This window comes from Epinephelus moara, chromosome 21 (genome assembly GCF_006386435.1).
Source record: "Epinephelus moara isolate mb chromosome 21, YSFRI_EMoa_1.0, whole genome shotgun sequence".
NCBI lineage: Eukaryota > Metazoa > Chordata > Actinopteri > Perciformes > Serranidae > Epinephelus > Epinephelus moara.
The window spans coordinates 22,102,801-22,122,418 of NC_065526.1; the positions used below are offsets into that span (position 1 = coordinate 22,102,801).

Genomic DNA, 19,618 nt, shown 5'->3' on the forward strand with positions numbered 1-19,618 from the left:
CAGGCCACTCCCACACTTAAATACTTCCTCTTCCTGGATTTCCTCCTGAGAGGAAGTGGATCTCTCCACCTGATCTCAAGGAGTTATGTGCCCTGCTTAGTAGTTCCCCCTGCTGGCCCCCAACTGACATTATTTCTTCTCTTATAGACCCACTGGCTACATTTAATTGCTTCATCTGACATTTCCCTCACTGTCTTCCTCAAACTCTGTCCCCGCACTCCGAGTTCCCCAGGAGCGAGACAGCTGATCTTGCTATGAATCCCCTACACCCCACTTCCACTGGACAAATCCTGAAGCTGAGTGTGCGGGATTTTTCTGTTCAAAGACTCGAGTGATATCTTCCAACGCACCCTCCTTCGAGACAGTTAGATGTGCGAATACCTTTTTTCAAACCAACACCGCTGTAGTTAACATGTGGTCAAGCAAAAAAAACACACGTTAATGGATAGAAAAACATTATGCTTTGGCTTAAAATATTCGCTTTTGGTGGTACAATCAAGGCTGGAAATGCAGCTCAGCAGATATCTTGCCATCCACAATGCCAACATTTTCTTTTAGCAACTGGGCTGAGCACAAAATTGAGCACTGCAGCCTGCAGTGTGGACGTAGCTTTAGTCTTGTAGATTTTCTCCTGAATAAAATATGACTGTGTGTCTGTATTTGACCGATCCAACCTGTTCGTCTAACTGTGTTGTTCTGTACCTAACAGGGACTACAGAGTGTGCCCTGCAGTTCCCTGAACCCTACAGCTACTGGGACACCCTGATGAAGATCTGCGTCTTCATCTTCGGCTTTGTGGCACCCGTCATCATCATCACCGTCTGCTACTCTCTGATGGTCATGCGGCTGAAGAGCGTGCGCCTGCTGTCAGGCTCGCGCGAGAAGGACCGCAACCTGCGCCGGATCACCCGTCTGGTTCTGGTGGTGGTCGCCGTCTTTGTGGTGTGCTGGACACCCATCCACATCTTCATCTTAGTCAAGGCGCTGTCCGGCAACGTTCCCGAGACCACCGCCGTCATGGCCGCCTACTTCTTTTGCGTGGCACTGGGCTACACCAACAGCAGCCTCAACCCCATCCTCTATGCCTTCCTGGATGAGAACTTCAAGAGGTGCTTCAGAGACTTTTGCTGCCCAGGCACCCAAGGACATGGAGACTCTCACGGGGTGAGCCGGGTGAGGAGCACTTTACGGGACCACACGTGTCCCACAGAAGCGCGGGCAGATATGAGGCAGGCCAGACCCGTATGACTAGCCATGGACGTGTCCTCTATGCCCTATCAGGGCTGGGAGGACTCCAATGACCTTGGGTTGACTCAAGTCACCACTGCCATCTGAGGGAAAGGCTAGAGAGGGCTAGTTATTTATTCATCCAGCATGTTGGTCAGAGAATCCAAAAACAGGTTCATGTAGAAGATCATCTTGTAATATTTACAATTTTTTATTGTCAACAAATCACATAAAAAAACCTAAACCATCACAGAATGGATCCTACTAATCAGTATTCGCTGTGCAGTTGAGATGTGATATGTTATTTCTTTACTATTGGCCAAAAACCATTGACATGGCATGTTCCTTCATTGTGATGAATATATGCAGTAGGGCTGTACTGAATGTCATTTTTTTTACATAAGAAGCTTCTAGTGAGGTTTCTAGATGAGGCTTCGAATGTCTGTCGCAATATTTTATGATGTCATCAACAGAGTTGGGTATAACGTGTTACCAAGTAACGCGTTAGAGTACTTTGATTACTTTTTGCAGTAACAAGTAACCTAACGCGTTAGTTTGCTGTTTGAGTAATCAAATACTTAAGTACATTTCAAACAAGACATCAGTTACTTCCGTTACTTTTAGAACGCTGGTCCTTGGCTGTCGTTTGGTTCTAATACGTTAAACCTATCAGTCTGAAAGAAGCCACGGAGCTTGTGGCTCGCTACGTGGTCGGAGAAATGCTGCCGTTGTCTACGGTGGAGTCTAAATAGGTGGAGTAGGACTCGCTGACAGACATATTTCAGACTCAGGACTTGCATTATGCCTGGTACACGCTACATGCTGGTACTCACCAATTATCCCCGGTTGTCTTTCACGGCGTGTGTGATGTCATCGGATTAGTCTTGTCCTTTTTTATTACTTTGACTATTATTTGAGTCACTGTGTGTCTGTTCATGTGCCAGCCGACATGTTGTCGTAGTAACCTAAAAGCGTCAGCAGATGGCAGGATCTACATTTGAAGTGCCATACGTAAACTATCAAGCTACTGTATCTTCCACAGGAAGTTCTGACAAATGTTTCAGAATAAAAGCCTATTTAGAAAATGGAGGGATTCTCTAGCCGAGGTTATAAGGGGCTTTTAATTTGAAACAAGTGTTGAGTTTGAAATGACGGTGCAATATGTTAACTTTACAAAGACAACGGAGCGGATAAAAAGTAAATATATAAACACACAGAGGGATTAATAAATAACGGACCGTCTATAATGTAGTTTGTTTCAAATGAAGCTGGGAGCCTCTGCAGTTGTGGTGAGTAAAAGCCCCGCCGCTATTTGTTAATGTTATTACTTTATGTCCGACCGTGAGGATGTACCATTGTTTGCTAGCTTGATGCTAATGACAGTAACGTTAACTCAGCGGGTTGACAAAGTGCCTCTGCTGTTTCACACCATCATTTCCCCCTTTTACTCTGTGTGGTAACATCCCTAGAGGAAATATTAAAAACGCTGGGGTGTTGTTGTCATACAGTTGTCTACGGCAGCAGATCGTTCTGTGTTTCTACTGGTCAAAGTGACGGCTGTGATGGGAGAATTGGATCTCAGTGAAGGGCAAGTGGTCCATAACTTTAATTTTGGAGACAAAAAAATGTAGGCTTAGCGCCCTGTGGTCCATTGCCCAATAGGAAATGTAGAATACTCAAAAGTACTTTAAAAGTGCTTGAGTTACTTTTCTCAGGGAGTAACATTGGAAGTACTTTTAAAGTTAATTGAGTTACTTTACTCAGGGAGTAACGCAGTAAAGTAACTGGTTACTTTTTTAAAAAGTAACATTTTTAAAAAGTAACACAGTAACGTACTTTGATTACTTTTAAAGTAACCCTTACCCAACACTGGTCATCAACCTTAAAAAAAAGTCCTAGATTTAAAAAAGTGATTAATTGGATTGAATAATTCATTCATTTTCCGTAACTGCTTATCCTGTTAGGGGTCACGGGGGCGCTCGAGCCTATCCCAGATGACTTTGGGTGAGAGGCGGCGTACACCCTGGACAGGTCACCAGACTATCACAGGGCTGACACATAGAGACAAACAACCATTCACACTCATATTCATACCTACGGACAATTTAGAGTCACCAGTTAACCTGCATGTATTTGGACTGTGTTTGGAAGCTGGAGTACCTGGAGAAAACCCATGTTGACACAGGGAGAACATGAAAACTCTGCACAGAAGGGCTCCTCGACCTTGTGTTTGAACCATGAACCCTCTTGCTGCTAGGCAACAATGCTAACCACTGCACCATGGGCCCGGTCTCACCCCAAGTTGTCGAAATCTGGCGCTTGGGCAGTGACTTCCAGTGTCAGAAACCAACAAAAAAATGCATCCTTTAATGTCAGCATGATAAGCGACGGGTTGCAGGTATAGTTTAATGGTGCCTGGTGGCATCGGGGAAACGCGGCAAACATGTGCATTTGTTACTGAAGGAAAAAACACGTCAATTTGCAGTTTTGTACCAAAGTAGTGCGTTTATTTGCGGTGAAAACAGTGTATTTTGAAAGAAGACATACATGTATAGAATACATGTAACTGGCAGAACCTGACACAGCGTCCCAGAATGTCAACAACCAACACACCCTGGGTACCTTGCACGTCATATGTGGACGTGGAAAGTCCATGACCAAAACGTCAATATGTGACGGAGTCGGAGTGAGAATGTGTTGGCAGCACTGTGCCACCCATGTATTAAATTAGTCTTTCTAATAAATCAACTTTCTTTAATGAATAAATGTGATTTATGCTGCTAGACGACCTCATTAATACAGGTACATGATAGCAAACTTTTTTTGACCGCAGTGGGAATGTTGTTTTTGAGGGCTAAACAACAACAAATAGGGACTGAAGCAGAATATTTTGTCAGATAAACATATGAGAATTTTGGAATCTGTTTTTTTCAATGAATTTCGACTTTTGGAGTTCACTGCGCTCGGGAGTTACTGAAATGTTTGGATCACACGAGTATGCAGCACCACTGGAATCTACTTCTACAAATAGTATGACACTTTAAACGGAATAAAATAGCAAAAACAGTGAATGTTGATTTAGAATTTAAATGTCAGTGTTATGAATGAAGCTTCAAATCTTTAAACCATTCAGTACAGCCCTATAGGCACATTATCTTTCTTTAAATGAATCACACATGCACCCTCCTGCTGCCAGAAATACTCACTTGACCACCAGATATGTATCAATCCACTGCTGAAAATAGTCGCCCCAAAAATATGGAACTGACACTTGTTTGCAAAAATCTACAGCACCCAGCTGTCTGAAAATAAGACGTCACGAAAAATAAGTATGAAGCTATATATATATGTAACCTTTTTCTACAGGTCTGTGTCTTCAGTGACAATGACTGTGTTCTGAGCGGAGATCTACAGACAGTACAGAAGTCAGAGAGATTGAGTTTTCCTCCTGTGGGATTTGTTGACATTTATAAAAGTATGGAATAATACCTGACCTATACTTTAAAGTTTAGATTAAAAGCCTGTGAGACAGTGATTGTGAAGTGTAAAGATGTCTCTGGGGTCACAGCCCAGCTGGTTACTAAACCTCTGTACAGTGTTTTATAATGTATAGACTGTATAAAGCTAAGATCTGAAAGCTGAATCTCAAACATACTTTTAATATTATTTCGCACACTGTTGATATCAGCAGCGCAACTACGATGAAAGATGTCCAGACAAGAAACCAAAAGTATTTTATTATGTAGCCTGATCACATTTTGTTTACCTGCTCTAGACTTTTACATAAAACTCATTAAAATAGTTCTCACATGCAGAAAAAGATCAACCGGTATTGTGTGCACAGACTGAAAACAAGTAATTATCCCTGATTGTTTTAGGAACAAACTGCATTAAGAGTGTTTTAAACTGAGTGTGTTTTATGTGAACTGTAATTTGGTGCTTTGCTGTATTGTAAATCTGTGAATACTCTGTGTCATTGGCAGTAAAAACCCATGTAGAATACTGAATAACCTCTCAGGGATCATCCTGTGTAACTCACCACAAAAAAGATACTGAATCGAAGTATTTTCTCCTTGACAAGGTGACTGAGTTTGTCGAGGCGTCAGTGTCAAAACAGTGTGTTATTCAAAGCTGAGCTTTGTCCTTGGGAATCTATTATAACACCTGACACTTACTCCAGCTGCGATGCTGCGTCTCATGGTGGAGGTGTCGTCGAATACTGTATATAGTATTGTCAACCTGGCATGTTCTCACCTTGTCTTTAATACTAGTACATGTAAAAAACTGGGCAGAGGGCTCCAAGGCAACAGCTGACGTGAACACGACAGGCTGTATCTACACAACATGCCTTTTAGTGTTTAATGGAACTTAATGTTCATACTGTAAATATCCGCTCATGACCGTGCATTTATATGTTTATCTCATGAAAATTCCCTCGGTAAACGAAACGAAGTGTGTGACTCGTTTTCTGTCTTGGTTTCCTGAATTATTGTAGCTTTTACAGGAGTCGACCAAAATTCACAAAATCAAAGCTTGTGTGGGTTTTTCTTAATGTCGAGCAAACCATTAATATATTTATCTGTATAAATCTGATTTAATAGTTATAGCAGAAGTGTTTTGTGCCTTGTTTTGTGTGCCTTATCTTGCTTTGCCTACGAACTCTGCTGTTTTGCTTGCTCTTAAGACCAGCAATTAGCCACATCCATTGTTGTGATGCATCCCCTATCCTCTTTAAGACTATGAAAGCACATCTTGGTAAAAGCACACTGCTTTACGTTATTGTAGCATACTCTCTGAGAAAAAATCCAAGTCTTACTGAGACCCCAGACATCCAGCTGCTGGTTCAAGTATGTGTTTCTTAATGTATCCGATAGATATGACTGTACTTACAAATGAATTCAGCCCAGGTCTGAGCACCATGTACTGTATGTATAATGTGCTGCTGCCTTATAAATGAAATGTACCTGTTGGATATTTGCTGTATCTTTAAGCTTTGAATGTGGAAACATGCTTCACACACGTGCAACAAAGTCACAATAAAGCTGTAAAATGTGAGTTTGCTTCATTGAAAGAAAACACTGGGTATAAGAAGGGTTTCATTTCTGTCCTTGATGATATCAAGGTTGGTTCAGTGGAGAGAAATATGGCGTAGAATCACAAAAACAGCCATGACTTTATAACCCACCTCCCCAAGGGTCCAGGATTTTTTTTTTCTGTATTAATTCTCTTTGACTCAGGCACAGAGCTAATGTTTCCACTGTGAGTGCTTCAGCTGAGGAGCAGAAGTCCAAGGCTTGTTGTTCTAGCTGTGAGGCGTTTTATGTCGGTGGCCTTGGGGAGGAATTCGTAATGACCAGCCACTGCGTGAGGAGCATATGGATACATTGCTGCTGATGTGCCTCGCTTCACTTTGGATTTACTAATATTATTGTGAAGGTGTGAACAGGGGTGTATCTGGACCATTTTCGAGGGGGGAGTGTAACATTCCTCTCTAGGCATTGATTCAACCCCTTAAAACTCATCCCTGTTCATCAGAATTACATATTTATAAGCAGTGGTGTAGCGGAGGGTATACCCACCTCTTTCTCTGGCTGTTTACAGTTTAGCCACCTATCAGCCAAAGGGCTATTAGAATATATAGGAGAATATACCAACTTCCCCATGGTAACCTACCCATCTACCTAATAGTGCGCCCACCTCATTAATTACCGCTACACTACGACTGTTTTCCATGAAATATGTCACTTAACACCTTAAAATTGCTTGGATGAAACTCCTGCGATGAATGTCAGACTTAGTCTTGTACAAAGCTTTACATAGACTATTATTCCAGGGAGAAGCTATATAGCTTTTTACTGATGTTTCACCTGTGTGCAACCGCTGTGAATCTACAATTAGCAATTTAGAGCATGCTTTCTGGTCCTGCAGTAAATTGTATACACATTGGAAGAACATTCTTCACTTTTTACCTGAGGCTTTTAGGAAACCTTGGTAACCTGATCCACTCATAGCTATCCTTGGAGTGACGAGCTCCTTATTCTCAGCTAGCAAATGCCAAAAAACTGGCTGATTCATTTGGAATGGTGATTGCACAGAAGTTAATTTCACAAGTGTGGAAGATGGACTCTGTTCGTACATATGATTTATGGTCAAATGAAATGGCAAACACATTACATCTGGAGAGACTGAGACTCTGTAACAAGGATAGAGGTGTTGAGTTTGATAAGATTTGGGACCCTGTACTGAAATACTTTCAAGGCGAAGGTCGATGAAGATGAAGCACCTTGCTGTTTATATTTTTTTTTTTTTGCCATATTTGCTGAAACTGTATTCACACAGCACTAAATGAGACAGATAATCTGTGGAAAAAAATCACGTTCCTCTGCCTTCTCTATTATGTTGTGCCACTTCTATTGTAGTGTACTGTTTAGCTGTAAAATGAGAAAGTTTGTGACCCAACCACCATGTTGGATACAGCTGATCAAAGTACCAAGCACCACCCACCAGCCATACCAACTTTCTCATTGTACAGTTAAACAGTACACTAAAATATGTTTCTGAAAACATTTGAGGTGAAAAACAGGCAATGCAGTAACAGAATCTTGATTCATATTTGATCAACACTGTCTCGTTTGACGGTTTTGACTGCAGTGATTGACATGATTGACAGCTGTATTAGAGAGTCCTTTCCTCTGGTTGGTTGTTTTTGGTATGTTGCGGTAGATTCTAGCGAATACCATTAGACCAAGTAGGAAGAAAAGGAGGAGGGACATGATTTTTTTTCTCAGAAAATATGTCACGTACAAAAAGCTCACCTCTGTTCATCAAAATTACATATTTAGAGGTTGTTGTTTTTTTTGATGAAAAAAAAATCCCAAACTAGCTCCTCCCCTCAGCCCCTCTCCTGCAGCCCAGGCTGCTCACCTGTGACTCTGCTCATCAAACACACAAACCGTCGGCTTGACTACATTATCAAACTGCTAATAATATATTGCTAGTGTCAGATAAACTGTTTTTTTTCAATCTCCCACTCTGACAAGTGAAAGTGAAACTTAACTTGTAAAATACCTATAGCTACACCAACACCTGTCTCTCCTCTGCTACACCTACCCCTCATTTCACAAGTTCACAGGATTAGTTCCCTTGGTTTTTGATGTAATAAGCCTTTGCTGACTGAATCTGTGTTATTGACACTGTCATTGGTGCACTGCAGCTCCAAGGCTGACTGACTGGCTGCTTATTTGGCTCGTGACATGGCTTGTAGCACATAAAAAAACACCAAATGGACATTTTAACCAGGTTAAAATCATAGTTTTTACTTGAGGGTGTCTTCAATATTTGATAAAATTACTGTTTTCCACACTGAAATACTTGAAGATGAAGCTCTTCTGATGGTAACAACAGCATAACCACAAATATTAGAGATTAGATAGCCAAAGTGCCCTTAGCATTAGTTTCTATATCTGATAATCCAATTCTCTCTGTACTTCAGCCCTTGTTGTTGCTGACTTCACTCTTGATACTCACATGTAACACCTGCAGGGCTTTACTCAACCCACAGCTCATTGTTTAGTTGGACTGTTTGCTTCACTCTCACTGCAGGCTGCTGTTTTCAGATAAAAAGCTCTAAAAAAATCAACAGGACACGACCTGCTCAGCACCAACTGCTGACAGACACAGTTTGCAACTACCTGGTTTACAAAGTGGTGCATTTAGCAGAGAAAGAGCCTTATATTTCCCTCAGGAGCTGGTGGAGACAAAAATCAGGGTTAAAAGAGAGTGAATGTTAACAGTATCACAAAGGATGGAGGTTTTCCTAGTTGGCAAAGGCTTGAAAAGATGCAGCACTCTCCACAGCAGCTGACAGGTCTAATGGTGCACAGGGGTTCTCAGGGATTTCAGAGGCAAATAAAATCAATCAGTCTCTATGTGAATTAATCAAACTATTAGCCATAATAACGAAGATTGCTGCAGTTATTCTGCGGCTGTCTCTCAAGGTCTGTGTGCCTCACATACAGCCGGGTTCAGGCTCTTTTGACTAATAGGCCTCTAATAGGCTTCATTGTTCAGAGGAGAGCCTGTTGCTCACTGCAGCTGCATAAAGCACATGCTCTACCAGTGATGGGGAAAAACAGAATGGATACATTCTATTAGTTTTATGTGCTTTTAATTTTGTTAACTGGTTGATAATAATGTGAGCCAGCTTAGGGTTGCCAGGCTGTCAGATGTTACTTTGGCTGATGTTGATTCTTTTACATTTGGCAAACGCACACCCAATGGGTTCTAATAAATCAACATGTCTGCAGTTACAAATGCTAATAAGATGTTAATAGTTAGCTTTTGGCTCCTAGTGGTGTAATGGTCCATTGGAGGGTCCTCCTGATATATTTAAAGGCTAAAAGGACAACACAAGTGTCGTGTAGAAGGAGGCCAGCCAAAGTGATTTTTCACAACCTGGCAACCCAGAACTAATCTGAAACTAACTGGACAATCAAACAACTGTCTTTATCACTTTTGAAGCAAGACATTTGAAAAAGATTGTCCAAAATAATCGATAGTTGCTCTGTGATAGGCTGCAAACCGGACTCATTTGAAGCAGTGGTAGAAAGGAGGACACTGAACAAACTGTTATCCATCATGGATAATCCTGACCACCCTCTTCACCTCATACTGGACAGACAGCGGAGCTCTTTCTCCAACAGACTGTTACAGGAAATCATTCCTCTCCCAAGCCATAGCCCTTTATAATACCTCACCTCTGACTGACAGGGAGCACTCACAGCTCTCCACAGTCGCTCCTATATAGCTTCATAGTTATTTGTTTTACAAATACCTACCTCACTTCTCACTGTGTTTTTTTATATGTGATCTTCTTTTTTACTCCTACAATTCTGATATTTCTATTTCATTCCTGACACTGACACTGAGTGTGTGCATCTCATTTCCTCCTCCACTACCTGTCAGACTTCTTACAAACAACATAAACCTTCATACCATGAAACTGTAATACTTTCTGTGATGCTATCGTACCATCAAAATCTCATACCGTTGCAACCCTACACCTAAAGGTATATAAAGTAGTTAAAACTAGCTCCACCTCCACCAGCAGTACAAACAATAAAATGCTGATGCATCAGTATTAATAATCTAATAATGGCATATACAGTATACTTAAATCCATCTGCATAATGAGTACTATATTGAAATTTGAAGTATTTATTGTTGAAAATACCTCTGTACTTTTATTTCAGTATGATTTCGAATGCAGGACTTGTAATGGGGTATTTTTACACTGATATATTTGTGGACCTGAATGCTCCTTCCAGCACTGAAAACTGAGTGTCTTATTATAAAGTGGTGGCAATCTGCATCAGTAGACATCATTCTTTATAACCAGTTAACATCTATTTGCATATAGAGAGTCAGAGAAGTTGATAAATAAATATAAATGTAATGAAAAGCCCAGTTTGATCCTATCTGCAGGGTGGAGCTGTAACAAAGACTGATGATTGATGCAGTCCATGAGGACAATAGGTGTTTTTATCACAGCTGCAGTCCCTCTGTTCGCCACTCGGGGTCAGGCGTGTATTAAGAAAACCCTCATTGGTCACAACTGTTTACGCCAGCCAATCAGAGCCGTTTGCGTCTGAACCGTTGCTTCCGGGTGACTTCAATGAAGAAATCCTTTTGCATTTGATGCTTTTTGTGTCTTCTAAAGGAAAGCTGAAGGCTACGGGCTCATTAAACGTTTAGAAAATGAACAGAATATTCGGACGCGGAAAGCCGAAGGCGCCTCCTCCGAATCTGTCGGACTGTATCGGTAATGTGAGTACTGTCAGGCTCAGGTGTATTGTTGTTTGTGTCTTCATTATGTGACCTAACGGTGCCGACACTGAGCTAGCATGGCCACAGAAAGGCAGCTAGCTAACAAGCCACAGTGACTAAACATCTTTCTCTATCAGCACCACAAGTATCGTCTATTAGCTTTATTTCCTGCTGGTTTAAACAGCGAAAGAGAGATATATTCGTCAACCACAGCCGTCAACTAACACAGTAATAACACACAGGCCTCAGTATGCTATTGATATGACACATTAAGGAGACCATGTTGTTCCAGACTTGTTTATTAATTATTAATTATTGCATTTTATTACCTTGCTTTTATCTTATCTTGTTTTTATGCTGTTTTTATTGCTGCTGGTCACTGAAAGTTGCCAACCATAATCTCTTTGTATGCCTATAATGACAATGAAGTGTCTTGTGTCTTATGTCTTTCATAGGGGGGCTATGTTCTTAGCAATGTTTTGCCTTTGGTCACATGTTCAGCGTATGATTTCTTGAGTCAGTATGTTGAAATCATCCACCTACAGCTAATAGCCTACAGATGTTATGCTCCTTGAAACCTACACCCAGGTGCATCAAAATGGGGGTTAAAGTGGGACATACTAAGCAGGGCTCCAATGAAAGAGGGGTCCTTGGAAAACCTGGAATGAAAAGTTTTGTTTTGTTTTCAATAATTAATAATACCAACTCATTATATTCATATGTGCCTTTCGAAGCACTCAAGAACACCTCACAAGACACAGTTTAAAACAACCAGCAATATAACCGTAAATCAAACAAATCAGTGATGCTCAGTATTAAGTAAATTAAGTAACGACACAAAAAAATAGGCATAAAATCAGTATCATAAAGTCATCATCGGTGCAAATCTGGTGTGTCACCATTAGATCAGACCGAGTATGCCAGCTTGAAAAGGTGTGTTTTCAGACAGGGTGCAAAGGGAATCAATATTGAGAATGTCGTAATTAGTGCCATTACTAAATTAAAACTGGCTGAATAGATCGGTGGAAAGACTGACCTTTGTGTATAAAAAAATGAAATAAAAACCAGTGGAAGCTCTCTGAGGCCCCTCTCAAACCTTTAAGGCACAAAATCCTGCATTAGGATTTGTCTCTAAATGCAGCGAGATGCGAGTGAGTGACCGCTTATGCTTACAGTGTCATGTCTTTCCCCAAGAAACAAAAACTGGGGTTCCAAAAAAGTAAAGGTGCGGGAGAGAGACATGGATGAAGAGAGGAAGGGTGGGGGTCCACAGAGACTGAGACTGCAGACACTGATATCCTTTAACCGCCTCAAACTGCATTTGAAACATTTATCTCCCTTAGTTTTCCTGAACTGAGAAAATGAACCTTATCAATCTCTTACAGTGTTGGATTTTATTTAGAGACACATGCTCAAAACTTAATGCAGACTAGGCTATACTCTTGGGAACATAGGGATGATGCCGTGTTGGGTCTGCAAGCAATGCTGAAAGTCAATTACACCTGTAAATAATCTCCTCCTCATCCAGGTGGACGCAAGATCAGAGTCCATTGAGAAGAAGATTGGCAGACTAGATGCTGAACTTGTTAAGTACAAGGATCAGATGAAGAAGATGAGAGATGGGCCCTCGAAGGTAATACACAGCACACAAAGACCAGTAGGAGCTGGGAAGGTTGCAAGATTGTTTTTTTGCAGATATATCAAACAGCAGATTTATTTATTGCCTTTTTAAATGCAGAACATGGTGAAACAGAAGGCGATGAGAGTCCTGAAGCAGAAGAGAATGTGAGTCCGACACTGCACATGTTTTACTCTTTGAAATGTTTAAGAAAGTCAGAGATATGAGAAGTAGAGTTTGACCACTGTTACACCAAAATCTGCGACCCAAGAAGAAATTGTAGTTGCACTGTCATTGCATAAATGTCTTACCATACTTTGTTATGTACTTTATTGTGATTGGTGTTAAAAAATGATGCCTCCTTGTATTGAGAGGGTCATATATTGTTTATTGTTAATTCAAGGATTCCCATCACAAACACATGAATGCATCTAGTCGTCCTGGGGTCCTACACATTAAAATACAGTACAAACATAAAATAGGAATACAGACTGAAGACAGACAGAATTCAACATAGCAGTGGAAAGGAAAAAAAACACTACAAACATTAGTAATAATAAAATGTTATAGATAAAAAATGAGGATCTGAAAATAGCAACATAAATACATTAAAATAGTGCTTGATAGCTATAGGGATGTCACGATTATAGATTTTCTTGGTACGATTATTGTCAGAGAAATAATCACGATTATTATGCATTAATTAATTTCACACTATAAATGTGTAAAATCACATGAACACTCCTTATAGATCTTTAAGTTTCATTTATTTCCATGCCAACATAACAAAAATAATATAGCAACAAAGAAAAGTAACCAAAAAGTAGTGTGCGGACTCTACTTTTACTACATGCCTCTTTGTGGTTCAGCAGTCTAAGTTTTTTCTAGGATGTGTGTGTCTTTTTGTTCTCTTTAAATTACAATTACACAAATAAATTGAGAGCATATCTCGTGCAGTGTTAATAATAAATGAAACAGACATCGTGCTGGAAGGACAAGTCCAACATTTACTCAACACAGATGGGAGGAAGCAAAAGGAGGTAATACTAATGCTAAATGTTCACTGACTGAGGACCTTGAGAAGACATTACGTATATCTTCCACATTGCACACTGACACTGAAACAGTCTGACGACTAAAAAAAGGATTTGAACTTGTAACAGTCGAATATATGAAATGTGCCTTTAACATGGTGTATACTGTGTCGCCTAGCAGCAACGTCATCAAGCAACGCCTGTTATGATTTGAGTCTGTTGAGCGCACCCAACGCTGGTCGGACGTATACTTATGTGCTCCTGCTTTTTCTTTTATCTCTCAACACAACAGTGATGGTTTTAAGTACGTGTGGCGACTATTTTGTTCATGTATGAAAATGTAGTAGCCGTACAACCGGGCTTGGTAAGCTTGGAGTGTTTTTAAGTTGATGTAAAAATAAACGACGAGCATTTGTGAAATCCCACACTCGTGTGGACGTGAGTTTCTGCCTGTCGTCTCACTCCAAAGAGCTACACGGACCCACAACCATTACAACCTCACGCTGTGTGCACACAAACTGCAAAACTATCCATGAAAAAAGTTTTTGAGACGTGCCTTAGCTTGTCACGTTGCACTGTAAGCCCAACTCGTATCATACCACTACACCATTAATTGCAAATGACACACTAACATGTAATTTTTAATTCAATGTTACATTAGATAAATTGAGATTGACGTATGTTAACCCAGTTATTGTACATTTACCTTTACTTGCGTATGTAAAGCCGGGTGGTTGTCCTGCAGGTGTTGTATCATGTTGCTCGTGTTTGATCCTCTGGCCGCGACTTTTTTGCAGCATGTTTTACAAACTGGAAAGCCGTCTTCAATAATGACCCCTTGGTCATTTTGCGATAGCCAAAATGATCCCACACGGCTGACTTTATCTTTTTTTGGGGGGGGAATAAGTCTTCTTCATCCATACTTCATCACTCGGAGACGCCGCTTGTGTAACTTTGTTTTCGTTCCATGCGACTGCGAGTGGCGCTGATCTGTCTACTGTATATGGTTCTGCGTCCCGGCATAATCTTTGGAGAGTGACGGTGTTGAGGAATCTTTACGAATAATTAACCGTGGCGTTTAAAATCGCGGTTAATAGTGAAATCAAGTAATCGTGACATCCCTAGATAGCTACGATAGCAGAATCTACATTTTTGGTCAACATTATTGAATTTATCATCTGCCACTACAGAATCTGACGGGCCATTAAATCCAAAATAAATGCAGTAAAGTGCAGAGTAATTTACAGAATCATATACAGAAAAAATATATAATAAACAAAATGTGGAATAAACAGAAAGTGGGGTGAATACACTAGATATATACAGTATACCCAGTATTAAAGTAGCTTGTCAATCAGAGGGTATTTACAGGATTTTTTTTCAGCTGATGTGGTCGAGATTCATGAGCAGTCAAATTTAAGGTGTCATTGGGCCGCCCAGTAGCTCGTCGTGCTAACAAAGGCTAAGCTCTTGCCGCAGCGGCTGTAGGATCAATTCCAACATCCATATCCAAAAATACTTGGGCATATATCATGAATGTTAACTGATATATTATCACTCAGATGTCACCCTGAGATTATATGCACAATACAATGTTTTGAAACCAGCTGTACTGTTTGTTTATGCAGGTATGAAGGTCAGAGAGAGCAGCTGGCTCAGCAGTCTTTTAACATGGAGCAGGCGAACTACACGATCCAGACGTTAAAGGACACCAAGACAACAGTAAGAGACACACGACATGATCGGTTGTACTATAAAACATTCTTGTCATGTTGTCTAATATATGTATGAAATGATTTTTGTGTGTGTGAATGCATTTTGTAAACTTAATACTCCCTAGAAGTAGCTGAGAGTCTAGAAGTCTGAAAGCAAGTGTACCTGAAAAGACACAAAACAGATTATATTTCTAGTGCTGATAAAGTCCTTTTTACCAGTGCCTGAATATATATTGTGGAATTTATTTTCTGTTCTCAGGTGGATGCCATGAAGATCGGTGCAAAGGAAATGAAGAAGGCCTACAAGGACGTCAAACTCGATCAGATTGACGTATGTTTCTCACAAACCTCTAAACTATGCTTGTTATCGCTCAGCAATTATATATTGAAGGCCAAGGCTAGACCAGACATCAGTGCGAAGAAAGGACCAAGTAATTATCTCTATTTGTATGAGCAGAATTGCAAGTATGTGAAGACGCACATGGCAGTGAGTGGGCATTCTGTTCACAGTCACCACCATTAGATATTTCCCTTTTTTGCTGTCCTGCCGGTATAAAGAACTGAAGAAGAATTTACAAGATCCTCAGTCCCTTCTCACTTAAATGTTGTCTGATTTCAACAACCAAAAGTTAGATAATTAGAAGACTCAAGACTTTATTTAAAAAAAAAACATGACATGTTCTTTAATATATGTTAAAATGTGGTCTAATGAGAGAATTGTCCTCTGCTGTCAAATGATTTCTTGTTCTGAATGCCGTATACCAAATGGTAAATTCCTCTGAGCAAATAAAACAGATGAATTTGCATCTTAATGTTGGTTGTGAGTAAAAATTTCGGTCAGCGACATTGGACGTTACAAGTGATCGCACATCTTTGAACTTTCAGGATTTACAGGACCAGCTGGAGGACATGATGGAGGACGCCAACGAGGTACAAGAGGCCCTGAGCCGCAGCTATGGCACTCCAGAGATAGACGAGGACGATCTTGAAGCAGGTATACCTGACATGTTTGTCTTGCATTTACTTTATGGGCAGATTTCTTCGTCTGTAGAGCAACTCTGAGTTTGAGATGGAGAGGGGCAGGTTTCTCTTTGTGTCCATGTTGGTGGGTCTACAAATCGGCAAACTATCCCTTTAATAATGAGTCAAATTAGACATTTTTTTGTCTTGGTAACGTTGTAACTGAAGTGTTGACAGTATTACAGTGACATTGGAACTGTGGTTTCAGAGCTGGACGCACTGGGTGATGAACTGCTGCTGGATGATGACAGCTCCTACCTGGATGAGGCCTCGGCTGCCCCGTCTATCCCCGAAGGAATCCCCAGTGACAGCAAGACAAACAAGGTAACGGTCTTCAGAGCACTGTGAGGCAGAGTTGGAGTGGGTAGAGGGGCTTCTGGGACTACAGCTCCTTATGTTTTCTAAAAAGCCTTGAATCTATTTAGGATTTTAATGTGATACAGATAATGTTATATGCCCATGTTGTTCATTTGTTTATGTATGTAATTGAATTAATGTTCTTCTGTTGGCCTAACAAAAACAGGTTTCAAAATTAGTGATGCATACCTGTGTTATGTAACTTAAAAAAGTAACATCTGACATGGTGTTGAAAACTACAGGGAGGTGAAAAAATAATCACGCTGGTGTTTTTGCATGCTGTACAATTACAACACGTCTACATATTTCTTAAACCATACCATCATTTTTTTAGATTTCCTCCACAATTCCAGGCAGCCAGAAATTTTTTTAACTTCACAGAATGAAACTTGAAACTTGTGATTGGTAATCCAACAGTAATGAGCCCTTGTCATCATCTTATTTCCATCCTTTATTTTTTTGTTATACGTATCCTGAAAACACTCATTGCAACATTGGGAAGCTCCAGCATCTTAGATTTAAGATGAACAAATTCACATTATCCTTTCCATGATGTCTGTGGATGCGTATTGGTGTTCCCCTGGCATTTTGCACGTTATTGTCATGCTGTGTTGCAGCTGTGGATTCGTCTCTAATTAGCAGAATTGGAGTACACATACTGAATTCAGGATTTGTCTGTGTTCAGAAAACTTCAGATCAGATATCAATATTATATTGATATTGTGATATGGGACTAGATATCATCTTAGGTTTTGGATATCGTGATATTGTAAGCGTTGTCTTTTTCTCGTTTTAAAGGCTGTATTGCAGTAAAGTGATGTTATTCTCTAAATCAGACTGTTGTAGTTATAGTCTATTATTAGCCTTTACCAATAGTCAAGCCTACAATATCGTCACAATATAAACATTGAGGTATTTGGTCATAAAAATTGTCACAGTTCTATGGATGGATTACTGAACGTGCCTCCTGGCCTTCACCTGCAGTAGGTCACTCACATTAACACGTAGCGACCAGGAGGAGACTCACAATGTCCACAAAAAGATGCAAAGGAACTACAAAGAGAGAAAAATAACTACAAAAGAGGAGCAAAACAACCACCAAAAGACACAAAATGACTAAAAAAGACACAAATGACCTCAAAGTGACAATAAAAAAACCACAAGGAGACACAAAACAGCAACAAAACAGAGGCAAAACCACCACAAAGTCTGTGTGTGTTACTCCTGTGTAAGAGAATTGGTGGGGCCTTTTGTATATCTGTGTCCAGGGGTCCATTGTATCATAATCCGCTCAGGGATATTTGATTTTTTCATATCGCACAGCCCTACTTCAGATGTTTGAGCTTCCCAAAATGATTGCACAACAGAAAAAACTTTGAATTCATCCAGAATACTATTGGTACAGTCTCTTAAGTTATGTACACTAAATGTATTTCAGTGTTTCCTTACCGTTCTTCTTTCTAATTTCAGGATGGCGTTTTGGTGGATGAGTTTGGCCTGCCACAGATTCCTGCCTCATAAACAAGAACCGGATCACAAGAACTGCACTTCAACTGAAACCACTTTTATATGTAGAGTAACATTTATACATGCAAAACATTTGACCCGAGAACACTACAATTTTGAAGCTGTCCTGGTGTTGGGTTGTGTGTCGTTACCACGACTGTGCTAGCATGAGGCCTTGTAACACTACTGAACGATTTTTTAAAAACATTTTCTCCCTCATGTCCTCCTGTCTAACCTCGTCAGTCTCGTTTAACAGTGTCAGTATGACCACGTTTATTTTTATTTGTCTTATTGTATTGAAGTTTTGTGTGTTGTTCAGTCATTACCATTTTGTTTGAGTTCTTAACAGTGGAGATGATTCCCACTGAGCCTGTCTACAGGTGATTTGAAACATGCAAAATAAATTGTGTTTTAACTTAACCCTGGATTCTTTGGTCAATTATTATTTGTGAAGGTTCAACCAGGAACGGATTAACTGGCACTGTGAGCCAGGGGTGAAAGTGACTTGTGGGCTGATACCACCAGAAGAAGCTTAGCTTAGCATAAAGACCGGAAACAGGTAAACACCCAGCCTGGCTGAGGTCAGGGCAGCAACTAACAAATATTTTAATTTCAGTTATTTTCACGATAAATCTACAAATCACTTAGTCCATAAAATGTCAAACAACAATTGTGAAAAATGCTCATAAAAATTTCCCAGACCCCAAAGTTACATCTTTAGTTTGCTTCCTCTGTCCAACACTCAAAAGCCCAAAGACTCTTCATTTACTTTCATAAATGACAAAGACAAGCAGCAAATTGTCACATTTAAGAAGCTGGAACCAGCAAATGTTTGACATTATTTGTTTGAAAAATTAGTGAAATGATTAATCAGTTATCAAAATAGCTGTCGAATCATTTTCTTTCGATCAACTCATTGATTAATCGACTAATTGTTGCACCTCTAGCTGTGGCTGCAGGTAACAAAATCTGCTTGCCTCTCAAACTCACTATTTAACACATTATATCTATTTTTTAATGCATTCAAAAAAACAGGATGTGGTTTAATTTAAGTTTTGTTTATTGGCTGAGAGCATTAACTTGAAAATTTTAGTGAGCCTTGTCTTATTTTTTGACCTCACACAATGCCAAAATCTGACTTGAGTATCACTTCAATGTAGTTAAACACATCCTAACCACTAATAATGCACGAGAACTCAGTAGAATTTAATGTTTTCACTTAACACTTTTTTCTATGGCTTAATACATAAAAACAACAACAAAGAGAGTGTAAATTCCATGATACAGGGTGTATTGCTGATTATTCATCGTAAAAA

General features: G+C 40.0%; 2 protein-coding genes across 2 annotated transcripts in view; both read left to right on the plus strand.

The window, feature by feature from the left end:
* oprk1 (opioid receptor, kappa 1) overlaps positions 1-1,248 on the plus strand; it is a 7,037-nt gene extending 5,789 nt beyond the window's left edge. The window contains exon 4 of the mRNA XM_050032685.1: positions 710-1,248. Within this exon, the coding sequence (XP_049888642.1) occupies positions 710-1,248 (539 nt within the window). The remainder of the gene's footprint in view (positions 1-709) is intronic.
* A 9,605-nt stretch (positions 1,249-10,853) lies between these two features.
* On the plus strand, positions 10,854-18,722 carry chmp5a (charged multivesicular body protein 5a). Its single transcript, XM_050033634.1, has 8 exons — positions 10,854-11,052; positions 12,581-12,685; positions 12,791-12,837; positions 15,333-15,426; positions 15,679-15,750; positions 16,305-16,413; positions 16,648-16,763; positions 18,267-18,722. Exons 1-8 carry the CDS (start codon positions 10,984-10,986, stop codon positions 18,315-18,317), a joined length of 663 nt encoding a protein of 220 aa, XP_049889591.1. The 5' UTR covers positions 10,854-10,983; the 3' UTR covers positions 18,318-18,722.
* Positions 18,723-19,618: the final 896 nt, after the last annotated feature.